The sequence below is a fragment of the Lissotriton vulgaris genome, chromosome 6, assembly GCF_964263255.1.
Source record: "Lissotriton vulgaris chromosome 6, aLisVul1.2, whole genome shotgun sequence".
NCBI classification, from domain to species: domain Eukaryota; kingdom Metazoa; phylum Chordata; class Amphibia; order Caudata; family Salamandridae; genus Lissotriton; species Lissotriton vulgaris.
Genome location: NC_141694.1, coordinates 562,232,824 through 562,256,372, shown reverse-complemented (window position 1 = coordinate 562,256,372; position 23,549 = coordinate 562,232,824). Strand labels below are relative to the sequence as shown.

Here is a 23,549-nt window from a genome sequence, read left to right as displayed (position 1 = left end):
AGCGTCGACGCCACTAGCCTGGGCTTCGGGCTCGATACTTTACCTAGGAGTCCACCTAACTCCCACGGTGGGTGGCTTATTCGCAGCCAACTTCCCGCCCCTGCTGGCCAAGACTCGGGCCGAACTGGAGAAGTGGAAGCCCAAATTCCTATCCTGGCTCGGTAGGGTGCATGCCATTAAAATGGTCCTTCTCCCCAAATACTTGTATCTTTTTCAGGCCCTACTGATTCCACTGAGCACTTCCTTCTTTAGACAGCTCAAAACGTTGATCTTGAAATTTGTCTGGCAGGGTGGTCGGGCACGACTTTCGTTTGCACTCCTGCGACGGCTACGGGCTGACGGGGGGGGGGTCGGCCTCCCGGATCTACACCTCTATTATAAGGCTGTCCAACTAAGAGTCATGGTGGAATGGTCACAGCAATTTTCCGAAAAGCACTGGTTGCATATAGACCGGAGCGTGGCTGGCCGGTTAGTCTGGGATCTGGCCTGGAAACCAAAGCGTGACCGCCCGGTGAATGCGTACATCAGTACGCCCACGGGGACTACACTGAAAGTATGGGACACCTTAGCGGGGGATGAGCGATGGACGACCTTCCCGTCTCCATTCACTCCATTGCATTTCAACCCGGCGTTTCCGCCGGCATTCGCAGAGGGCCCCTTTGATACTTGGAGGGAGGGAGGATGCCGTGCGCTGCTCCATCTGTTCCACGGCCCTGACCCCCTGACCTTTGAGAATTGCATGCGGGACTACCAAGTGCAGCCAACTGAAAAATACAGGCATTTACAACTGCTCCACTGGGCCACGTCACCGGGAGTACGGGAGGCAGCCACGAGGCCTCCCTCCGAATTTGAAGCCTTCCTGCTGAAAACATCTACCATGAAGGGTGCCATTTCCTTTCTATACCAACTGCTGCTTCGATCTGCCCTTTCCCCTAGACCGCGTTACATGGAGCAATGGGAGGAGATGGTGGGAAGGGACATCACAGATGGAGAATGGTCGGCGTTGTGGAGGGACATGACGCAATTTAACCACTCGATACTCCTGAGGGAGGCGCACTTAAAAACTCTCACACAATGGTATATGGTCCCTGCCCGGCTTCACCGTATCTACCCGGCCGTCTCGGATAGATGTTGGAGGGGTTGTGGCCTTCTGGGGGACTTCCGCCACATTTGGTGGGATTGTCCGATCATCAAACCCTTCTGGGACGAAATCTTTTCCCATATTAAAGACATCTTGCAGTATCCTATCGATAACTCTTTGGCATTCGTACTCCTGGGCCTGAGGGACCCTGACCTTGAGCACCAGACACGCGCAGACAAGAAGATTCTATGGCTCTGCCTAGGCGCTGCCAAGCTCACGCTGGCTGCAGCCTGGAAGCGGAAGGAGGCGCCGGCGATCTCACTTTGGCACGCGAGATTGTGGAGGCTCCTGAGTCTTGAGAGAATGGCGGACATCTTCCTAGGCAACTACAAAAACTTTAAACACATATGGGGTCCCTTGGTGTCCTTTCTCTCTACTGGTTTACCCTCGGCAGTGTGCCCAGCATCGTTGAGGAACTTACATCTCTTTCAGCTCTAAGTATGTATGATGGATGAGTGGGGACTGAGTGCGGCGCCGTCGAGGGGGGGGGTGGGATGCGGGAAGTTAAGTTTGTGTTCTGCAATCGGGGCATCTGTGCTGCTGGGACGAGGCTCAGTTTAACATTTTGTGACTCTGGATCTGCTACCGGCTGGACTAGCAGAGTACCCCGCTTTGGGGCTGCGTGTAAGACTGCATCGATCTTGCGGCTGTTGGAGCCTAGAATCTGCTCACTTCTCTCGCATTGCAATATTGCCTCGTCTTGATTTATTGTTTTTCCCACTGTGTGGGATCATCTGTGCACCCGATGTGGTACCTTTTGTTCATTGTCTTTTTTCTGTGTTCTGCAAAATAAAAATTTTTACAAAAAAAAAAAAAAAAGTACACCAGTAATATCTTCCAGGTGTGTCTATGCCTTGTTAAAAACGTAATACAGGTTCTCTTCTATAAATTTGTTTTTAAGCCTGGTGACAACACATTATCCCCTCATATGTCCTCCTCGCCCCAGTCCTTACATAAGTGAGGCGATCCCACCTCCCGACAGGCCATCTGGAATGTTAGTATTATTTTTATTTCTACCATATAAACCCCTCCCACCCACTACCATGCCTGTTTTTTTTTCCTGTCCACCGGGCATGCTATCATAGAGCTAAGTTTGTTACTTGGCGACACAGTAAGTGTTTTTAGATTCATTTTCAATGAGTGTTTATGCAATTTTTTTCAGAAATTCCTCATGTGTTGACCTAACCAGTGTGTCGGTGGGTAGCGTCCCTGCTCTGCTCCTGACGCGCTCTCAGCACATGTGCTTGGGCAGGGAGCTCTCTCTGCGGTTGGGGGGCAGGCTATTCCAGTGCTGAAGTGATTCCAGCAGCACACAGTTGACGTGTATATGGCTGTGGGGAGGCAGCAGGGCTGTCTTTTAACATTCCAAGTGACGTGGGTTTTGATACTTGGTTGTTAGGAGATAGTATAAATAGGGGGTGGTTCCTGGGCACTTCCTTGTTGTTTTCTGCTCCTGTTTTGCTGACATGAGGGATGAGGAGTCGGCCCGGTGCCCGTCACATCTGTTTCCAAGAGAAAACATTTGCAGGAACTACAGGAAGATTACCTGTTATAGATTTGCTGGATTTGATTAATTCTGCGGTTCAGGCAGCATTAAATGAGCCTTCTGCAAAGAACTTGAAGGGGGATGAGAATGGAAAGGGGCGACCACTCGGTCCCCCCGAACGTATGGTAGGGGGCCCGGATCCTCCCGGGAAACCATTTTGGGCGGGGGGGGCGTGTCACGGCTGGTATGCCCGAAGTGGCGTAGCCGGGGCGCGCCTTTTTCCCGCCCAAGAAGGGTTGTCCTAGACACCTACATCATCGGCCACGCCCAGGAGGCGTATCGGAGGAGGGTACACGCCCTCCCGAAGAAGAATAAAGAGAGCGGGAATCCGAAGAAGCATCCTCTTGTTCCTGTGCTTGGAAGCTGCACCCACTCGTTGCACGTGAGCCCTCGACGGAACAAGGAGCAATTTTGAGAGCAATTTTGAGAACTTGTAATTCTTGTGTTTCTCTTTCAGTGACTTGGAGGCTCAGGGTTCAGGACTGTGTCGATCAACGTAGATCGGATACTCGATAAGAATGCCGGGCAAGAAGGCAGGAAAGAAGTCCGGAACCGAACAGATGCTTTGCATGCTGGTAAGAGATATGGCCAACATGAAGAAGCAGATGGCTGCGATGAACAATCCGGGTAGACCAAAAAAGGTAATAGGCCCGGCTTTGCCGAAGGTGGTCCCTGAGGGTAGGGGGAAGCGGGTTAGGAATAGGGCGGCGGGGGGTGAGGCCCCGGTCCCCGAGTTACCCCCGGCAAGCCCGGTTGTCCCAGTCGAGGCCCCGGGACAGATTCCAGACGCGGTCAACCGATTCCGGTTGTTGTTACGCCCGCCAGCGAGGAGGACATGCCTCCGGAATTAGCCGCCCAGTTGGCCGCATGGCTTGGTAAAAAGAAAGGGGGTGCTCCGGCACCAGCAGACACGGCCGAGGAGGCCAAGTTACTAATGCAGCAGTTGCGGCAGTCGCGAGAGGCCGCGAAGGCGAATGTTCCTTTTGTTCCCCCACAGGCGATCACGGAAGGACCGGCAGCTGGTGTCGAAGCAGCAGCGGGAACAGCACAGGAGCCGGGTAAGCAAGCATTGCCGATGGCAAGGGAGGGGTCTTTGCCCTCAAGACAGGAGAAGGTGGTCCAACATATACCGTTGGCCAGTAAAGAATTGATATGGGCTGATAAGTATGTGAACATGTTTTCCCTGCTGACTGACCATCGAGAGATGGAGTATGTTAAGGCACAAAAGGAGTTGTGGCACCCGAGTGTATGGCGAGCCAAAATGGCGGGATTTAGGGTGGATGAGACAATCTCGAATTGGGCCAGGGCCTTTGCAATGTTTTCTGCGATTATTGGGGAACGTAAGCCCGAGGTTTTGTCCGAATTATCCTGCTACCAGGCACGAATAATGGATTTTTATGATACATATGAGGGTGATGAATGGATGGGGTACGATATGAAGTTTCGTAAGGCTAAAGAGTACGATTCATCTCTGACGTGGGATTGTCTCGACTCGATTTCTTGGCAGAAGCAGCTCCTGCCGGGCGCAACGAAGTCGTCCTCGCTCGGCGGGAGTGGGTCGGGACCTTCCCGCCATCAGCCTGCGGTGCCCTTTCGAGCGAGCCACACGGGCGACCATCAACCAAGGAACGGTGGAAATGGGGGTAGGAAAGGGGTCTGTTGGAATTTTAACAGAGGCAATTGCACTAGACCACAAGGGACATGTAAGTTCAGACATGCGTGTGCAGGTTGCGGAAACTCTTCACACCCCGAGAGCTTGTGCCGAGCCAAGAATGGTGATACAGGGGGTAGAGGAGGGGCCAAACAGGTCTGAGCAAGACCATTGGATACCACTACCTACCCCTATTGATATCATGGCAATGATCCCCTGGCTAAATGAATACCCTGATCATGTCTCCGCTGGGGTGTTGAGGAACGGCTTCTCATACGGTTTCCACATCCCGGCGGGGGATTTTCGGGGGGAACCACTTTGTAGAAACCAATTGTCGGTTCAGCATAACCCAGCGGTGGTCGAAAGGAAGATTGCAAAGGAGGTTGCCCTAGGCCGGGTAGTTGGCCCATATAGACACCCGCCAGTAACTAATTTCATCTGTTCCCCGTTAGGAGTTGTTCCCAAGAAGGACCCTGGGGAATTTAGGCTGATCCATAACTTGTCGGCCCCAAGGGGTCGTTCAGTGAACGAGGCCATTGACCCGGGGGTTTGCTCGGTACGGTACGCATCCTTCGATGATGCCGTCGCCATGCTGAATCACTTGGGGCCCGGGGCGCTGATGGCAAAATCAGATATTGAGTCAGCGTTCCGGTTGCTCCCGGTACACCCTCGGGATCAGCGTTTGTTAGGCTTCGTTTTCCAGGGCCAATACTACATGGATAGATGTATGCCAATGGGTTGCTCCATCTCTTGTGCGTATTTTGAGAAGTTCAGTTGTTTTCTGGAATGGGCGTTCACCAAGGCCACCGGCCATGCCCAGGTTATGCATTACCTAGATGATTTTTTATTTTTGGGGCCAGCCGGCGACCAGAAATGTGCGCAGGCATTACAGGAATTTTGCACACTCATGAAGAGGTTTGGGGTGCCATTGGCACCGGGTAAGACGGTAGGACCATCTACTTCACTCGAGTTTCTGGGAATTGAGCTCGATTCAGTGGAAGGATGTTTCCGTTTACCAATGGAGAAAGTTACTAAGTTCAGGGCTTCCTTGGAACTGTGCATTAGCAAAGAGAAGGTTACCCTACATCAATTGCAACAAGCAGTGGGCCAGCTTAACTTTGCCTTAAGGGTGATACCAATGGCCCGCCCCTTTTCCCGCTCTATTGCACAAGCCATGGTTGGTCTCAAGGAAGGACACCACCGCACGAGACTGTCTGCAGAAGTTCGCCAGGACATGCGCATTTGGTTGGCATTTCTGGCGGATTTCAACTGTCGAGTGGTGTGGAACAAGCCACCTGCGTCCTCGGACGAGCTGGGTTTGTGGACCGACTCGGCTGGGAGCGTGGGATTTGGCGCCATCTTTGGTAATCGATGGTCGGCGCAAACATGGCCGACGTGGTGGCACACCAGCGGTCTCACAGGTAACATTGGGTTTCTCGAGTTGTTTCCCATATTGATGGCTCTGAAGGCATGGCCGGAGGAGTTCCGAGATCGCTCAGTTGTGTTTTGGTCTGACAATATGACTGTCGTTGAATGTATAAATAATCAGGCAGCACGCTGCAAATGGATATTGAGGCTGCTTAAGGAAATTGTACTACTTTGCATGAGACTGAACGTACAATTCAGGGCGAAGCATGTGCCAGGCTTTCAGGGGTTATCTACCTTCCGCGGACCTAGTGGCGGCACCATTCCCCGAAGCACTCTGGCTACTCGGTGCCCCGGATTACAAGACCTCGTGGCAGCAAGCTTAGCTCCCAGGACAAGGAAGGCATACGAAGGAGCGTTTCGTTCCTATTGTGCATTTTTGGGTCCGGCTGGGGGGGAATATTGGGGGCAGGAGGATTATGTCCTGAAGTTTCTAGTAGCATGCACAGTGCGGGCCAATCAGTGGCAACGGCTAATAGACACCGGGCCGCCATTTCATTCATGGCGCAGGCGCATGGCATCAAGGACCCGACATCGTCCTTTTTAGTGAGGAAAGCCCTTCGGGGTTGGCAACGCCTTGAGGGTCGTAGAGTCGACGAGAGGCGCCCGATTGGGTTAGAAAGGTTGTCTCTCTTGATAGCAATACTCCCCACGACATGCTCCTCCCAGTTCGAGGCAGTACTGTTCCGGGCCGCTTTCGCATTAGCGTTCCACGGGGCGATGCGGGTTAGCGAGCTGGTGGCTAGAAATAAGAATGATGTGGAAGGAGGTCTGTGTCGGGACTGCATTATGATTAAGGGTGACTCAATGATGATCACAATAACCAGGTCCAAGACCGACCAGAGTGCTATGGGAGACAGTATTATTGTACAGCGCATGCCAGGGTCCCCCGTGTGCCCGGTAAAGTGTGTGGAGGAATATCTGGCACAAAGAGGGAAAACATGGGGGGGAAGCTTGCTGAGACACATCGACGCCACCCCACTGACGAGGTTTCAGTTCCAGAGGGTGTTAACAATGGCAATCGCAGCAGCGGGCTTGGACCCGGGCGATTTTGGGACCCATTCCTTTAGGATAGGGGCTGCAACAGAGGCTACAGCCAGGGGTCAGAGTGTTGAGGAGGTGAAACAACTGGGACGATGGTCCTCAAACTGTTATAGAAGGTATGTGCGGTTGCACATGTTGTAAAGTCATTTGCATACACTCACGCTCCCTGTCTTCTGTTTGGTTTACAGTTTCGCGAGCAGGCTATGCGGGGCGGACTGGGCAGTCGACCCAGCACCTGGGGAGCAGCGGTCAGAAATCACCGGCTGAGGAAAAAGTGGTGTGGGTCGTGGGCCACTCATACGTGAGACGGGCCGGGGACGTATTCAAAGCAGATGACATGACTCACGCAGCTGGGGAATACGGGTACAGGGTGACCTTCCACGGAAGGGGCGGGCTCTGTATTGACCAGTTTGAATCTTTTGTTGAGGGTCTGTTAGGGCGGCAGAGGTCACCGCCATCTATACTCATAGTACACCTGGGGGGCAATGACTTAGTGACACTCGGGAAGCGAGTATTACTCGAGCGAGTTTTATCTACTGTTAGCTGGCTGGCGAGGAGAATCCCGGGGTGCACGATAGGATGGTCCCACATGATTCCCAGGAAGGTATGGCGGGGGGGTCTCTCTGTGTCAGCATTGAACCATTCAGTTAAAAAAGTCAATAATAAACTCGGGAGGCTGTTTCGCTCGGCGCAATTGCACTGTATTCCGCACGGATGTATTAGGGGGGATAATATGTATCTCGGGGATGGTGTCCATTTGTCCCGGGAGGGGAATGTCTTACTCATAGGAGACTTCGTAGCATGGCTAAAGGGTTTGAATAAACATGACCTTTAATAGGAGTTTGTGGGGGGGGCCGGATAGCCGGTCAACTATCCGGCCTGTGGCGGTAAGGTCATGATCGGTGAGCAGTAATTTCAAGGTCCCTAGAGGGGGGGCGCCACCCAATATGGATGGGAGCGCCCGGGGGGAGGCGGCCATTGGCCCCTCACACGGGGAGGCGGCACCCACTAAGTATGGGTCGCCTAAGGGAAGACGGTCATAGGCCTCTTCCAGGGGAGGAGGCGGCTAGATGCCCCTCCTACGAATTTCCCGGGGCCCGGATATCCGCGACGGCGGATATGGTAGACAGTGTGGGGTGGGAGGGGGGTCCACGCTACCTTCTTACGGACACCTCACACGAGTGCTCGGACGACCCTTAAGATGGCGTCGAGTTAAAATAGGGGGCCCCCGCAAGACAAGGGAAATTGGAGTTGGCACAGAGGTACAGTCCTCTGCGCGCCCGCACCCTCACACCGTGAGGGGGAGAGTTCTGGTAGTAGGGATCTGACACCGGTTGCGACCTTGCCGTTGGCCCGTAATGTTAGGATGTACAATTTTAATTTAGAAAGTATGCATTTGCAGGATGATAGACTCGGCTAGGAAATCCTCTGTACTAGAGATTTGTTAAGGATAGCCAACGAACATGTCTTCATCGAAATGTAATAAATGAAAATTGTACATGATATGAAACTGTTATTTTAATGTTTTAATTTTGTTTCATATTTTTAATAAATACGGCCGGGAGGGTAACTCCCTCCCGCCTTCCAAAAGTTCAGAACTGTGTCCGTCTTCCCATCCTTGGGGATTGTGTTGGGAGGGGGTGACAGGCATCCCGGCCATATGGGGACATGGACAATTCCTCAAAAGGGAAATATATCCAGGCTAAAGTATTTTCAGACATGTTGGCACATATTCGTGAGTTCCTGGGATTTGAATCTCAGTCTTTGGTGGATGGTGGCTTTTATTACCAGTGCTTCGGTGGTGGATGATTTTCGCTTGCATGATGACATTAAGGAGATTCTGGCTAAAGAATGGCTTGAGGTAGACAAGCAGGGATTCCCCACTTTCTGGGCAAGAGGTATAGTTTGGTGTAGTTTTATGACCAATTTCATCAGGTTCCTAAGGTCAATTCAATTTTGTCCTCAATGGCTTCTTCCTCTTCTTTGTCTTCTTTGTCTTTGGAGGAGGCTTACCTTTCTGATCCTGTTGAGTGGAAGGCGGAGGCTGCCTTGAAACAATCATACGCAGGGTCTCATTTTGGGATTTGGGCTAGCACTTACTCAGCATATGCCTCCCAGTCCCTATCATGAATTTTGATAAAAATATTTGATTGTCGTCAGAATCAGGGGCATCCCACTCCTATCTTGGCGTAGATGGAAATTTTAGCACAGTTTCTGCCTGACGTCACTTTTGATACCCTGTGGGACTTCTCATTGGCTGCTGGGCGGCAGTGGTTGGTAGATGTTCTCTGTGGAATAAACCTTGCTGTCTTGAGGCTCCCTTTTGAGGGTCCCAGGCTTTTTGGGGACAAATTTAACACGATGGTTCAGCGTTCTGTGGAGGAGAAAACGTTGCTGAAGCCGTTCCAATGTGTCCAAACGAAGAAGGTTTTTTTTTTCATAAGCAGAACCATCAGGGTGTTCTCTCCTCTTCTCAGCTCTTTCAAGAATGTAGCCGTGGTCGGGGGCTGCATTAAAAAACAAGTCCCGACCTCGGCTGCAGCAGCCACAGGGTGCTGGTCAGAAGTGACTATGTCAGGGTGGGGACCTGGCTCTATTTGTTCCTGGATCAGTAGTCCAGTCTGATTTCCGAACAGTGGGTCCTTCGGTCACCAATCAGGGGTACCAGACTGCTTTCCAGGGTCCTCCACCTCCGCCTCTGGTTCACTTTTGGGTTACCCCATGGTAAACAACCCAGTGAAAAGGGCTGCTATGTTGTCTGGAATGAGAAAGGCACTATTCTCCAGGTACCGGGGGCAAAATAGACTTCTAGTATAGTCCAAGCAGTTATTGGTCCCAAAACATGATGGTTCTTACTGCCCGATTCTGAATCGCAAAGCTCTGAACAGGGTGGTGCGCCTGGATCACTTTCGGAGGAGAACCTTGCAGTCCATCATTCCCCTCATCCAACAGGGTGATCTTCTGGCTTCCCCGGACTTGGAATGACCCTGTCCATCTTGAAAGCAAACAGTTTTTAATGTTTTGCCAATGTTTCGCTCTAGTCTTTCTAGAACTCTTCTTCTTTCCTGTTCTTTCCCTTGTCCCTTTAGTTCTATTTAGAATGTATTTTGAATGAGCTTTATACAGTTGACTATCTGCCTTGCTGTTTAGCTGCTGCGCAGCACCTGTTGTGAATAAATCTTCACTTCAACTACTTTGACTACGACTTCATCACTACAAAAAACGTGGCGACGATCGTCAACAGGTGTATGCTATCCACGCGTGCATCCAAGCAACAAGATTTCTACTCGAAAAAAAAACCACAAGTGAAGTACCTTCCAAGAATTGTTCAATCCTCTTTTGAACTTCTCCACCTCTTCAAGTTTTAAGCTCTGCGAGCTTTCATTGAGCAAGGTACTGTGAAATTTTTACTTAGTTCAAAGCGGCGGCAGCTTTTCGTTCAGCGCTAGTGTCCTGACGTATGCGCATACGTGCAACTTGTACTTTCCACTCAATTAACGTTATCTGCGCAATCCACTTACGTTATCTGCGTTATCAGCATACTGTCATGGGATGATGTTTACAATCCTGCCTACGCTATCTACGCTTCTACGACAATAGCGTATTGTCCATCACAAGCGTATGTGGAACGTGACGCCTTGGTTATCGAAACGCGCCACTGGAACGCAACGTTTATCTCGTGAAACGCATCGTCAAGCGCCATTTTGAGGATAATTTTTTTCAAGCATCGTAAACACGCAAGTCAGACATTGACATTTTTGTATTTAGTCAACACGTACTTGAACGGAGATCGAACCCAATACAAACGTGTCACTTTCATTTACTGTTGAACTGCAACAGCGAGAAACTAAGACTCTCTTCAACCGACTCCTCACCTGATCTACAACACGGTATCAGCTTGCATTCTGAATTTCTTTTCCACAGGGAAAGCTTCTATTTTACTTTTGTTCGTTTTAACAGTTTTAGTTCGTTTTTAATTTTGTTGTTCATATAACTGATAAGGTCAAGAAACTCATCTTCCTCCACAAAAAAAAAAAAAATTCTCTCTTTTTGAACTTTGCTCTTTCCTTCAAGCAAAATGAGTTTACAGGCAGTTTCTCCTCCACCACCTTTTCTTGATCTTCTTGGGGAACCCCCTATCAATTGGAAGAAGTGGTTTGATGCGTTTACTACTTATTTAGGATCCATTGGTGCATCGAGATACAGAGCAGAAAGGAAAAAGTATCTTCTTTTGAATAGTCTTGGGTTTGAAGGTCGCTCAATATTTAAACATTTACCTCCGTTAGTACTTCCTCCAGGAGATGAGGATTTGGATGACTATAATCAAACTGTAAGATTACTAGAATTACGTTTTGATATTAAACCCAGTTTGGTTGTTGTCAGACACAAATTCTACAAACGTGAACAGAAGCAAGGAGAAAAGGTTGAACACTTCATTTCCGCACTGAGAGTACTTAGTGCAGAGTGTGAATTTGAAAATTTCAGACATCAAATGATTAGGGATCAATACATTTGCAAATGTTTAGATAAACGTATACAACAAAAATTGCTTTCTTTAGGCAATCCTTCACTTGAAGAAACTGTACGTGTTGCTAAAAGTATTGAATTTTCTAAACTTTCTGTCAAAGAGCTTGATGGAAAATCCTCTACGTCATTTTGTAAAGAAGAAACTGTTAATGTTGTTAAAGTTGTAGACAATAAGGCAAATGCTTCAAGTCGTACTGACAACAAATTCTTTAAACAAACTAATATTTGTTTCAAATGTGGAAATTTTCCTCATTCTAAGTCTGGACGTCCTTGTCCAGCTAGAAATGTCACCTGTAGATTGTGTGGGAGGTTAGGCCATTTTGCTAAAGTGTGCCAAAGTGTAAAAAGAAATGCTTCTCTACCTCAGCCCAACAAACAGTGGAACAATAACTACAACCCTACTTCTGTTGCCTATGTTTCTGACTGCAACCAAGACGACAACAATATCCAAGACGATTTAAGAGATATGGTTGCTGTCGTTGGCATCGTTGTTGATGATCCTGAGTGTGAATGTGTGGATCCATACACTGATATTGGCATTGGTGATAAAATAGTTTGTTTGTTAGTAGACTCAGGTGCTAGGATAACCATGCTCACTCAAGAACTCTTCGAAGAAGTTTGGGGTGATCGCAAACTTTTTCCTCCTGACAGGTCTCCTCTTAATTATGAGGGCAGAAGGATTGAACTCAAGGAGGTATTTTGAGGATTCTATAGAATTCAGAGGGAGGAAATTTTTTGGCAAAGTGTATGTTTCAATCAAAGGGTTAAACATTCTTGGTTGGTTCCATCAAGGTCTGTTTAAGATGGTTCTCCGCCCTGGCACTAATGATCCCATTTCCATCTCTGTTGTTCAAACTGATGACCAGCCCTCCACAAGAAATAATCTTACTATTCAAAGTGATGATTTCATCAACACATTAGTCAAAGATTTTCCTTCCGTTTTTAGCAATAATTTGGGAGAAGTGAAAGGGTTTAAGCACACTATTCGTGTCAAGGACAATACCATCCCTATTAAACATAAACTGAGGAACGTCCCGTTTAGTGTGAGAGAACAACTCGAGACGGAGCTGTTTGGACTTTGCAGTAAAGGGATAATTGAACCCATTGAGTCCTCCTTATGGCTTTCTCCCTTAGTGGTCGCTAAAAAAAAAAATGGGGAACTTCGTGTCTGTGTTGATTTACGCAGTTTAAATAAAAACATCTGGGTAGATTCCTTTCCCCTCCCTAAAATTCCTGACATGTTGTCACTCATTGACGGTTCCAAGTGGTTTAGCAAATTAGATTTAGCATCTGCGTACCACCAGGCGGTTCTAGATCCTGCTTCCAGACACTTCACTGCATTTGTATCCCCTGTAGGTCCCTTTCAGTACTGCCGTATACCTTTTGGGCTATCCTCTGCGGCAGCAGTTTTCCAGAGGATCATGACCAATATTTTGAAAGGCATTAGTGGAGTTGTCGTTTTCCAGGATGATGTGCTTATTCATGGAAAAACTTGTGATGCTCATGACGAAATTTTGAGGAAGGTCTTAGAAGCTTTGGGCAATGCTGGTGTTGTTTTGAAGAAAGAGAAATGTGTTTTCAGGGCACGGAAGGTAGAGTATCTTGGTCATGTGTTGTCTGAGAATGGCGTGGAACCTAGGCCTGGCCTAGTCAAAGCAATAGTCGATAGTCCTCCACCTAAGGACAAAAGTGGTTTAAAGTCATTTATTGGACTTTGTGAGTTTTATGCCAGGTTTATATCTGACTATGCCTCTAGGGTACAACCTTTGTCCAACATGCTCAAGAGAGAAGTTCCTTTTTTGTGGGATGCCAGTTGTGAAAGAGTTTTTGCCTGGATCAAACAAGAATTGATCAGTTCTAAAGTTTTGAAACCGTTCAATCCCAATGCTATGTGTACCATCACCGTGGATGCCAGTGGGTTTGGTTTGGGGGCCGTTCTCACTCAGGAAGTTGGTGGTGTAGAGCAGATCCTGGGTTATGCTCAAAGGGTTCTCCATGGAGCTGAGTCCAATTTTGCGGTGATTGAAAAGGAACTCTTAGCCTGCTGGTGGGCAATAAGAAAGTTTAATCCCTACATCTGGGGCAAGCATTTCCGTTTAAGGACCGATCAAAGTCCTTTAGTTTCTATCCTTACTGGTGTCCGTATCAAGGAACACTCCCCAAGAATTGCAAGACTTTCTACTAAATTACTCCAATATGACTTTGAGGTTAGCTACATACCGGGTAACAAAAACACTAGAGCAGATTATTTTTCAAGGAATCCCGTTGACTGTGAAGGAGATTGGGAGGAGGATTATGATGAGGAGGATTGTTTTGTTGCTTTTGTTGGTATGGATGATATGCGTTCCATCAGTGAGGCAGAATGGAGGGAGCATTTGTCTAATGACGTCCTTCTCAATGAGGTGGTTAGATATGTCAAAGATGGATGGCCCAGAGAGAAGAATGTTCATTTTTCTCTTCAAACTTTCGTTAAAGTTTCTGAGGAACTCTCTATTGAGGGTGGTCTGCTCATGCGTGGCGATAGACTCATTCCTCCTAGTGACCTCAGAATCATGATTGTTAAAGGTGCACATGAGGGTCATCTGGGTAAAACATTAACTAAGAGAAGGGTTAGAGAACATTACTGGTGGCCCAAAATGGATCAGGAAATTGATACTGTTGTTGAGGAATGTGTTGTCTGTTCAAGTGCTGAGAAATGTTTGAAGATACGTTCTCCTCCTTTGCAACCCATTTCTTTCCCTGACAGGCCTTGGGAAAAAATAGGTATCGATTTAGTGGGTCCCTTCTATTTACTTCCTTCTTCTTCCAGGTTCGCTATAGTTGCTGTTGACTATTACTCAAAGTGGCCAGAGGTCCGTTTTGTTGGCGAGGCCAATTCCAAGAATGTGATTGATTTTCTGAAGGACCTGTTTTGCGTGAAGGTTTTCCTTCCTCCATTGTAAGCGATAACGGTTCCCAATTTATCAGTCAAGAGTTTAACTCTTTTTTGTGTCAAAGTGTTATTGATCATTTGAGGAGTGCCCTTTATCACCCTCAAACGAACGGTCTTGTTGAGCGCATGAACAGGGTCCTCAACAATTGCATTCAGTGGGCCATTGCCCAGCACGGTCATGTACCCAACGCTGTTAGATCTATGTTGTGGTTCTATCGCACCACACCCCATTCCTCTACCAAAGTGTCACCCTTTGAGTTGTTGCGTGGGAGAAAACCATGTTCCAAAGTTTGTCCTGGGTGGATGTCACGTTGGGTTAAGCTGAATTCCCTTGACAATCTAGATGATGTTGCTAGGTCTAACGTAATGTATGCCCAGTCTAAGCAGAAAAATGATTTTGACTCTAGGAAGAAAGTTATTTCACAACCATTTAAGGTGGGTGAGAAAATTCGTGTAAAATTACCTGTTCACACCACAATGGGTAGTCCCAAGTTTTCTGAACCTTTTGTCATTGACAAAGTTTGTGGCAACTCTGTGAGAGTGAATATGAAGCATTGGTGGAATGCTGCCAGAGTTGTCAAAGTGGGTGAACCCATTGTAAATCACCTTTCTTCTGAGGGTAGTTCTGTTTTGCCTTCTACTTCCATTGTTCCTGTTGAACCTCGCAGGAGTGTTCGTACTCGTTATGTTCCTGCAAGATATCATTGATGTTTCTCCTTCCTTGTTTTGTTCTTTCTTTTCTTCACTTTCTCTTTTCCTGTTTTCCCTTCTCGTGCTCGTTTCTTTTTCAGTTTCTCCTTTCTTCCTTTCTCTGTTTTGAAGGAGAGAGGATGATGTAATGTTTTGCCAATGTTTCGCTCTAGTCTTTCTAGAACTCTTCTTCTTTCCTGTTCTTTCCATTGTCCCTTTAGTTTTATTTAGAATGTATTTTGAATGAGCTTTATACAGTTGACTATCTGCCTTGCTGTTTAGCTGCTGCGGAGCACCTGTTGTGAATAAATCTTCACTTCAACTACTTTGACTACGACTTCATCACTACACAGTTCCTGAAGTTTGTGGTGGATGAGGTTCATTACCCGTTTCAGGTGTTGCCTTTCAACCTCTCTACAGCTCCCAGGACTTCAGGTTCGGGGTCTCTCTGTGTTTCCATACATTGATGATTGTTTGATCTCTGGTTCCTCTCTTCCTAAGGCTGTTCTGACAGTGGAAGCAACTATGGACATGTTCCAATGTCTGGGCTTCAAGCTGAATCTGCCAATATCTCACCTGGTCCCTGTTCAGAGACTGCAATTTATCGGCGGGCTTTTCAACACCATGTTGGGGGTGGTGTTTCTCCCTCCTGCTTGCATCTTCCCTGCAGCATATTCTGAGGGATCTCCTGAGTCAGCAGTATCCTCCGGCTCAGACTTGGTTGTGGGTCCAGGGATTGATGGCTGCGACCACGGCTGTTATTCCCTGGGCTCGCCTGCACCTCAAGCCTCTGGCGAATCATGCATTGTCTCTATGGGACCCCTCCTGTGCAAATTAAGACTCTCCGGTTCCTCTCTTCCCTGTTCTGATTCGGGACTTGAGCTGGTGGCAATGAACTCCCAATCTGGAGAAGGTGGCCCGCTTTCAGCTTCCTCCTCGCCAATTGCTGACAACCAACGACAGTCTTTGGGGTCGCGGGCCTCATTGGGGTCTTTGGAGTCCAAGGGTCAGTGGACCCAGGCAGACAGTGCTTGTTCCTTGAATTGGCGGGAGTTAGTGGCCATTTGGTAGGTGATGCAGTTCTACAGGTTCCCCTGTAGGGGCCAAATCTGTTGGTTTGTACCGACAATCAGGTGACTCGCTGTTACTTGAACAACAAAGGGGGTACACGGTGCGAGTCTCTGATTCAGCTGGCTTCCATGATTTGTTCCTGGGCAGATTCTCACCACACAGCATTGAGGGCGGTTGACATTCAGGGTCACCTAAACTTTCATGCGGACAGCCTGAGCTGCAACCTCCCTTCATCAGTCTGTACCATCTGTCTGTGCCCCTGCTCCCGGATCATTGTCTTCGGTTGAGGAAGCCTTGGATTGACCTTTTTGCTTCTCCTCACAATCCTCCCTTGGTTGTGTTCCGAGGTAGTTTGTCCTCAGGCGTGGGCAGTGGATGCTCTCTCCATTCCTTGGCCCTCAGGCCTTCTGTATGCCTTCCCACTGATTATCCTCCTCCTGAGGGTGCTGTAAAAGATTCAGGTGGCGAGGGTGTCTGTTCTCCTGATTGCAATTTTTTGGCCTCGCCGCCTTTGTTCCCGCTGTTGATGATGATTTCCGGGGGCCGTTGTGTCTGGCTTCCAGTGATCCCATCTTGCTTCAGTAACCTCTTCGGTCGTTGACTCATCTCAGCCAATTAAAGAGGACGGTCTGGCTCTTGAACGTTTGACGTTGGAGCCTTCTGGTTGCTTTTCTTTGGCAGCTGTGTGTGTGTTTCAGTAAGCATTGGGGTTCTTTTGTCACTTGATCTGCCTCTCGCGGGGTGGATCATGTGGTAGGAGATCCGGCCACTATTCTTGAGTTTCTCAGGGATGATTTTTTGAAGAATCTTTCCCCTTCTACTTTAGCTGCTCAGTGGGCTGCTATCTGGACATGTATAGGTTTGAGGACTACCTTGGAGAGTGTTTTTCCTTTGGTGCTCCGGCAGAGCTTTCGGCCTCATCGTCTAGTCTCTCCTATGATTGTGACCTCTTGGGATTTGCCGACTGTTCTGCGGGATATCCAATAGTCCCCTTTTAGCCTTTGTTGGAGGCTGATTTGCTGTTGTTATATGCTAAGTTGTCCATCACCTCTGCTCGGAGGTTGGGTGAGTTGGGGGGTCTTACTTATTTCTTTTCCCTATTTAGTTCTTGCCTGACAAAGTGGTATTGAGGCTTCACCCTGCCTTTCTCCCTAAAGTCTCCTCTAAATTTCAACTACAGAAGGAGGTTGTTCATTCCTTCTTTGTTGGATGTTAGAAGGGCCCTTCAAATTTACCTCCAGCGTACCCAGAGTTTTCATCTTTCCCCTGCACATTTTGTCTCCTATGATGGTGTGGTCAGTCGGTGGGTGTATTTGGCGGTTTGCCAGTCCTATAAGTCTGTTGGTCTGGCTCCTCTGATTCGGGTCCAGGGGCATTCAACTCGGTCTGTGTCCCCTTCCTAGGCTGAGGCGGCTGGTGTTTCTATCCTGGAGATTTGTAGGGTGGCTACCTGGCAGTCACAACATACTTTTAGCAGGCATTATCGCCTCGATGTCTTACATGCCTTTGTGGCTAATTTGCTGTTGGGATTCCGAAGGCTGCTTTGTCTTGATCTTGTTTTTGATGAAAATTTGTGTACTGTATGGATCCTTGATGCCATGCTTTTTTTGGGTGTTTTTGCTTGTGAGGTCCTCACTTATGTAAGGACTGGGACAAGGAGGATATATGAGGGGGTAATTTGTTGTTACCTACTGGTAATCTTCATTACCCTAATTAAGGTCCTCCTTGTCCGAGTCCTGTTCCCTCCCTCCCGCTATGGTTGTGTCTGGTCTTGTTACTAACAAACATGGCGGCTGGTGGGAGCGGTTTATATAGTAGAAAGTTTTAAAAACTAGCGTTCTAGATGGCCTGTCGGAGGGCAGGAACCCCTCACTAATGTAAGGACTGGGACAATGAGGACCTTAATCAGGGTAATAAAGATTACCAGTAAGTAACACATTAATCAGGAATAAAACTCTCTTATACATGCCAAAAGAGGAAAAATATGTTTTTAAAGTTTGACACCAAGAAAGAACATGTCAGTTGCATTATTAAGTAGATTAGCTTTGTTGTAGGATCGCTACTTTTAAAAGACAGTTCTTGCTAAGAAACAAATAGCTGATTCACTGAACAAGCACTCATTGTCTTCTTCCTCAAAGGTTTGCATAGATTCTGCATACAAACAGAAAATAATTTAAAAGTGAAGCTTTCTAATGAACTATTGAACTGAGAAGAAATTGGGAAATCATTGGGCTTCGGTGAACAGTAAAAATATGTGCCTTTGTGTAATTAAAAAGCACCACTCAGCTTTGGAAAGAGCCTCTGACGCAATAAAATGGTACTCAGGTGAAATATCCAACACACAAGCACATAGAATGATAAGCATGCACTGCATTACCAAGCTCAGGCTTGTCCAGAAGGCTGATGAGGATGCGGAAAGGCTTCAGGTCTTGAACCAGGGTGCTCTCCTCTCCAAGTTTTTTACATTGTAGAATCCCAACCATTGCCTGCAAAGTAAAAACAAATAAGTGAGCATAGAGTAAAGAGGCTTACAACCTTAAAACAAGCATTGGCAATGCTAAAAGATATGGCTTTAAAAAAATGTTGGGTGATAATGTGAAGCATTACAAGTAAACAGCATGGAAATAAACATGTATTTGTGTGGAAGCAAAGAACTGCATAATAATCTGTTTTAGGTTTATCGTCAGGTAGCAGTTGCACACTGTCTAACCAGGCCTAAAAATCCATGTAGGTTAATGACTGCCTTGCTCCTAACTGTGCTGCTGCCAGAGAAAGACAACATCAATTATCTAATTGCCTAAGACAATTTCACAGCATTATAATGCCATGTGCTTGTCCCTGACAGTGTAAACTCAGCCAGCTCAGATAATGATCACAGCTGCCTGGAGAACAAGCACTTTTTAGTGGAAGCACACTGCTTATGCCCAACTAAAACCTATACACCTGGCTCCCAACATGTGGACTGAGCCACAGCCCCTCTATAGTGATGCTCACATAATTGTCTGGAGACAGCTATGCTGTCAAGCCACCAGGCGTTATGAGCAAGATCACTTTTCAAACCGTTTAAATTCCTGTCACTCCTAAGGGTCAATATACAGAGTTTTTACAGCAAACTGATGGAATCTACACAAGCACAAAAATTACCTGGGGTGAAATTACATGATGGGGTGAAACAAAGCATTCCTGGGCAGTTGCTTAGCGAAATGGTAATCACTCACAAACTAGTATGTTTGCAGATCTTTACAAAAGTAATGACAGTCTTTCTACACCCTAGAAAGGTAGATGTGCAAAAAGCATAATAAGTCCCTTTACAGAATAGGAAAGAAAATGGGTAAGATCACCGGACATAACTGTGGTCAAGGAGCTAATGTTTCGTCCCAGGTACAAAATATGTAGCCCTAAATGTTTATCCCATGAAAACAGAAAAAGAAAAAGCTAAATAATTTTTGGGTGACTCATTCCTGCCATGTATACTTGACTCTAGTGGTTTGTCTGTCTCCTAGTGGACCACGAGTAAATATGCATTTTTACAATGTGCGCATTAGTGCGTTGTGATTCATTTAACCCTTGAAAAGACTCACAACCATTTAAATTTAGGTGTAAGTCTGTGCTGCACAGATTTGCTATTTTTTGTGGTGTCTTTACAATAGGCTCTTGCTGTCTGACAAACAACAGCCATTCAGTATGATAGTACAGTGTTAAAATATTTACCCTGGTCTGCAACTGAGCTATCCAGGAAACCACGTTCAGGAAAAAGTTACGGGTTGTGGTGTCGGCCCTCAGGCCCATATCAAGTAAATGAGGGTCACAGATATCATGAGAGTTAGTGTGATAACGGTCCACGAGCACGTGCACCCAGGCTGTTTTATTGACGGGGCCACGTCACTCGTGGCACCCTTGATGGATGGGTGTGGGGGTGCAGTGTGTCCAGCCCTCGAGGGAGTGGCTGGGATGACAGCTGTGTGCGGGACACTAGAACGTGTCTCGCAAGACATTACATTTCTCCCAACTTTACTGAGGAACAAACAAAGTGTTAGTCCAACCTGTGGGAATAAAACAAATAGTTAACTAGATACCACAGGTCCATCAGTCTCTCGAGTCAGGTGGCCGGACGACATCAGACATGGGCTGGTGACTTTGCTAGCAGCAGAACTTTCTCGGCGGGCACCCGTAGTTTAACCTGAGGGGTTCAGGACATGACCCCTGGCTCGAAGACGTCCGCTGAATACAGTCAGTACGCTGACGATGACATGTCTTGCTGTCTTGCATAGCTTCCACTTTGCTGACGTTGGTGATGGTCTGTGGTAAGTTCTAAACAGTTCAAATGGAGTTCCAAGTGAGAATTCACAGGGGTGTTGCTGGACTGACTGTCCCTGTTGAACTGCTTGGCTGTGACCGGTAACCTGTCGGTGGGGCAATGTCTCTTCTCGCTGCCCCGCCTGGGGAGGCCCGTTGTTGGGGTTGCTGCGGGACTGTAGGAGGGCTGCGCTGGGGGCTGCTTGGTGCCATCTGGGGCAGCTGCAGGACCGCTGAGGAGCTGTTACTTAGTCGCACGCACAACTCTCACGGGTGGATGAGTCTTGGCAAAGACTTGCACAGGCTGCCGCGGTTCAGGTGTAGGGCAGGTTCCCAGGTGGCTTCTGATTTCTTTTGGTCGGCTGGTGTGGCAACGGTGTAGGACTCCAGTCTACTTGTGCTCTGGTAGTGGTGTTGACGCATGTGCTGATGGCTGGCATGATGACGGTTGCCAGCCATGTGGTGAGTCGGAATGACATGTGGTGGTGACTTGCTGGGAGAGTTTGGATATCAGGAGGGACTTAGCAGCCAGGTGTCTCCGCTTTGTTGAGGTTGATCATCGGTGGCGGCTTGACACGTAGAGTGTACGGATCCTCTCTTGCCTGTTTTGGGGCCACTGCCGACTGCCGTGTGAGGGCGGGCACTCAGAGCTGGTCTTCACCCGTGGCATTGACGGACTGGAGCAGGGATGCCTCTCGACTTAGACTGCCAACACTCGGGGATGGACGGTCGCTTGGGGAAGCGTTGGGATGAGTCGCGGTCTGCGCTTGCTGCAGCTTATGTTCGGTTCATCCGTGAGGCTGTACCTTGGGACGTTGGTCCACGTTGGTGGCTGTCTGGTGTGTCAGGGTGTGCTCTTGGCTTGCTGTGAGTCCTCGGTCTTCTCCCTTTGTTTGTCTATTCAGCCCACCTGTGTTCCTCCGATTTTCGGGGAGGCAGAACTGTCACTCTCTTCTTTCTTCGAGGCAGTTGCGCTTGGACCTCGAGGCGGCGCTGTTGTGGCGCTGGCCTCTGCCTTCGCTTCGGCTCGCTCCTTGCTTGCTGGGCGACCGGACGTCTGGTCGCGTGTCACTGGTTGCTGTAGCGCATGATGTTGTGGCGGTCTGCCATGTGGAGTGTGCGACTCCTCACTTGCCTGTCGTGGGTCACTGACAACTCCATCTGGAGGCAGTGTGAGGGAGGACACTGGGTTGTCTTCGGCCCACTGCGGGGCATCACTGGGGGCGGTGGAGATGTGCGTGCTCTCCTAACTGCGTTCAGCAGTGTTTCTTTGTGGAGATGTCTCTATCTCTTGGGTGCTTGCTCGTGCGTCAGGTTCACTGGTGCGGTCTTCTGCACGCACCTCGGTTAGTGCACTCAGTCTTCTTCTGGAACGCTTTCCTCTGGCACCTGGCATGCCTGTTCTTCCTCCCTGCGGTGGTGGTCGTTCACTGCCAGGGGCGTGTGGCGCTCTCGTCTGGCACAGGGTGTGGCTGAGTTGTAGCTTGCAATTGTGTTGGTTCACCAGCAGGGAGCAAGTGATGCGATCACATCTTGGGTGGTGGCGTTTGGTCAGCCATGTGTGGTGCGCGCTCTGCACCAGTCTTTCTCGCGCTGTTGGTGGGGACAGCTCCCTTGAGACATTGCTGTTCGGCTGGCTGTCCACTCTTTCTAGTGGGGGCTTGTGTCGCCGTGTCCTTGCTTGAGGTGCAGTTAGGCAACCTCTGGTGGTGCGCACTTGGCTCTAGTTTCCCTTGTGTCTCAAGGTGTGGCCGCTACCTGGAGACTTTGCTGTCTTTAAAAGTGTCCTTGCTGCTCTCACTTGCAGGGTGCAGAGGGCAACTCCCTGGGCATTTCTCTCTGAGGGCACGTCTTGCTGCGCCCGGTGCAGTCTGTCTCAGCAACTGGGTGTGAGAGCAGGCAGTCCTTCTAGTGGCGGTGTGCACTCTTGGATCTGGTAACTGTTTTTTTTTTTCTTGGTAGCAGGGTCTTGCGGTGCTTCAGGAACCACTGTGTTGCATGCCTGCAATGAGAGCGGAAGTTTAGCGTACTATTTGTTGACCAGGGTATGGTTACACAAGGCTGTTAACATGTGGCCATTGATTTGTAGACTTGTGCTGTGCTCTGGTACCCTTAGTCTTCAGGTGGCACTGCAGCCACACTCCTCAATGTTGTGCCTTTGACTGTTGGTCGCTGTGGGCAGTCAGTTTGCTTAATTGTTCTTCGGGACATGAGCCTGGATCTGGGGAGAACAGGTTGTGAGGGCACTGCTGGCAATTTGCTCAGGCCTGGCAGTATGTCTGCTTCTCAGAGCGTTGCTTCTGGGAGGCCATCAGGTGGCGCTGTGTTGTTTCTCGGCAGTCACGGCAGTCCTAACTCATGCTGGTGGCCTTGGGGGTGGCTGAACATGCCGGTGCAGAGCCATGTGACACCAACAACTCGTCCTTCTTTCAAGACGGTGGACGCACCTGATGACTTCCGGTGGGCAAATGCAGTAACTTTGCATGTAAGTGCTGCAGCAGTCTCCCTCGCGCTGCAGTCTTACTTTGCAGGGGGTGCGCATCATCTGTTAATGCATCAGGGAAAATTCACTTCCCCTCCAGTGCTCATGAGGCAGTGGCTGTGTAGCATGCGCAGCTTCCTCGCTGGGTTAGGTTCAGTCCTACCTGTGGTGATCATCGGCCTTCCCTTGCTGCAGGGAGTGCGGAGGGTGCAGGTGCTAGGTGGCGCTGTGGGCCATTTTCTGCCGGCTGTCCGTTATGTGGTGCAGGCCCCTGGAGGTATGAGCACCAGCCTGCAGGTCTGATCTTGTCAGGGGCGCAGGAGGGCTCTACAGTCTCAGGCCCCCTTTCTGCGCTGATGCATCGGACTGGATCGTCTGTAGGGCCGCCACTCTCAACTACGCGCAGATGGCCGCCTTAGGTACGGGCTTTGCGGTGCTTGGGGTCTCTCTTTTTGACAAGGAATGTCCGGGACGAGAGCAGGCACTTTCTCCTACTGTTCCCAGGGCTGCTGCACGATGAACGTCCTCGTCACTGTATTGGGGGCAATACCGGGGGCAGGCGCGGCCCGCTGGGTCATACAGCAGGTTGCTGCGAGGGAGGCAGAGCGTGCGGTGTGAGTAGCCAATGGTGGTTTCCTTCACGCGCCGCAGGGAGGGTGTCGTCAGGCAGGGCTGCTGCTAGCTTACTCGTGCTGGGAGACAGTAGGAGCGCTGGAGGCACCAGTGCCGGCACGCACCTCGTGG

At 48.9% G+C, this 23,549-nt stretch overlaps 1 protein-coding gene across 2 annotated transcripts in view; it reads right to left on the bottom strand.

Moving 5' to 3' along the window:
* The window catches only part of DOP1A (DOP1 leucine zipper like protein A), a 1,079,867-nt gene that overhangs the window by 724,239 nt on the left and 332,079 nt on the right, over nucleotides 1-23,549 (bottom strand). For both annotated transcript variants that reach the window (XM_086926553.1, XM_086926552.1), the window contains exon 9: nucleotides 18,405-18,513. In XM_086926553.1, the coding sequence (XP_086782679.1) occupies nucleotides 18,405-18,513 (109 nt within the window). The remainder of the gene's footprint in view (nucleotides 1-18,404; nucleotides 18,514-23,549) is intronic.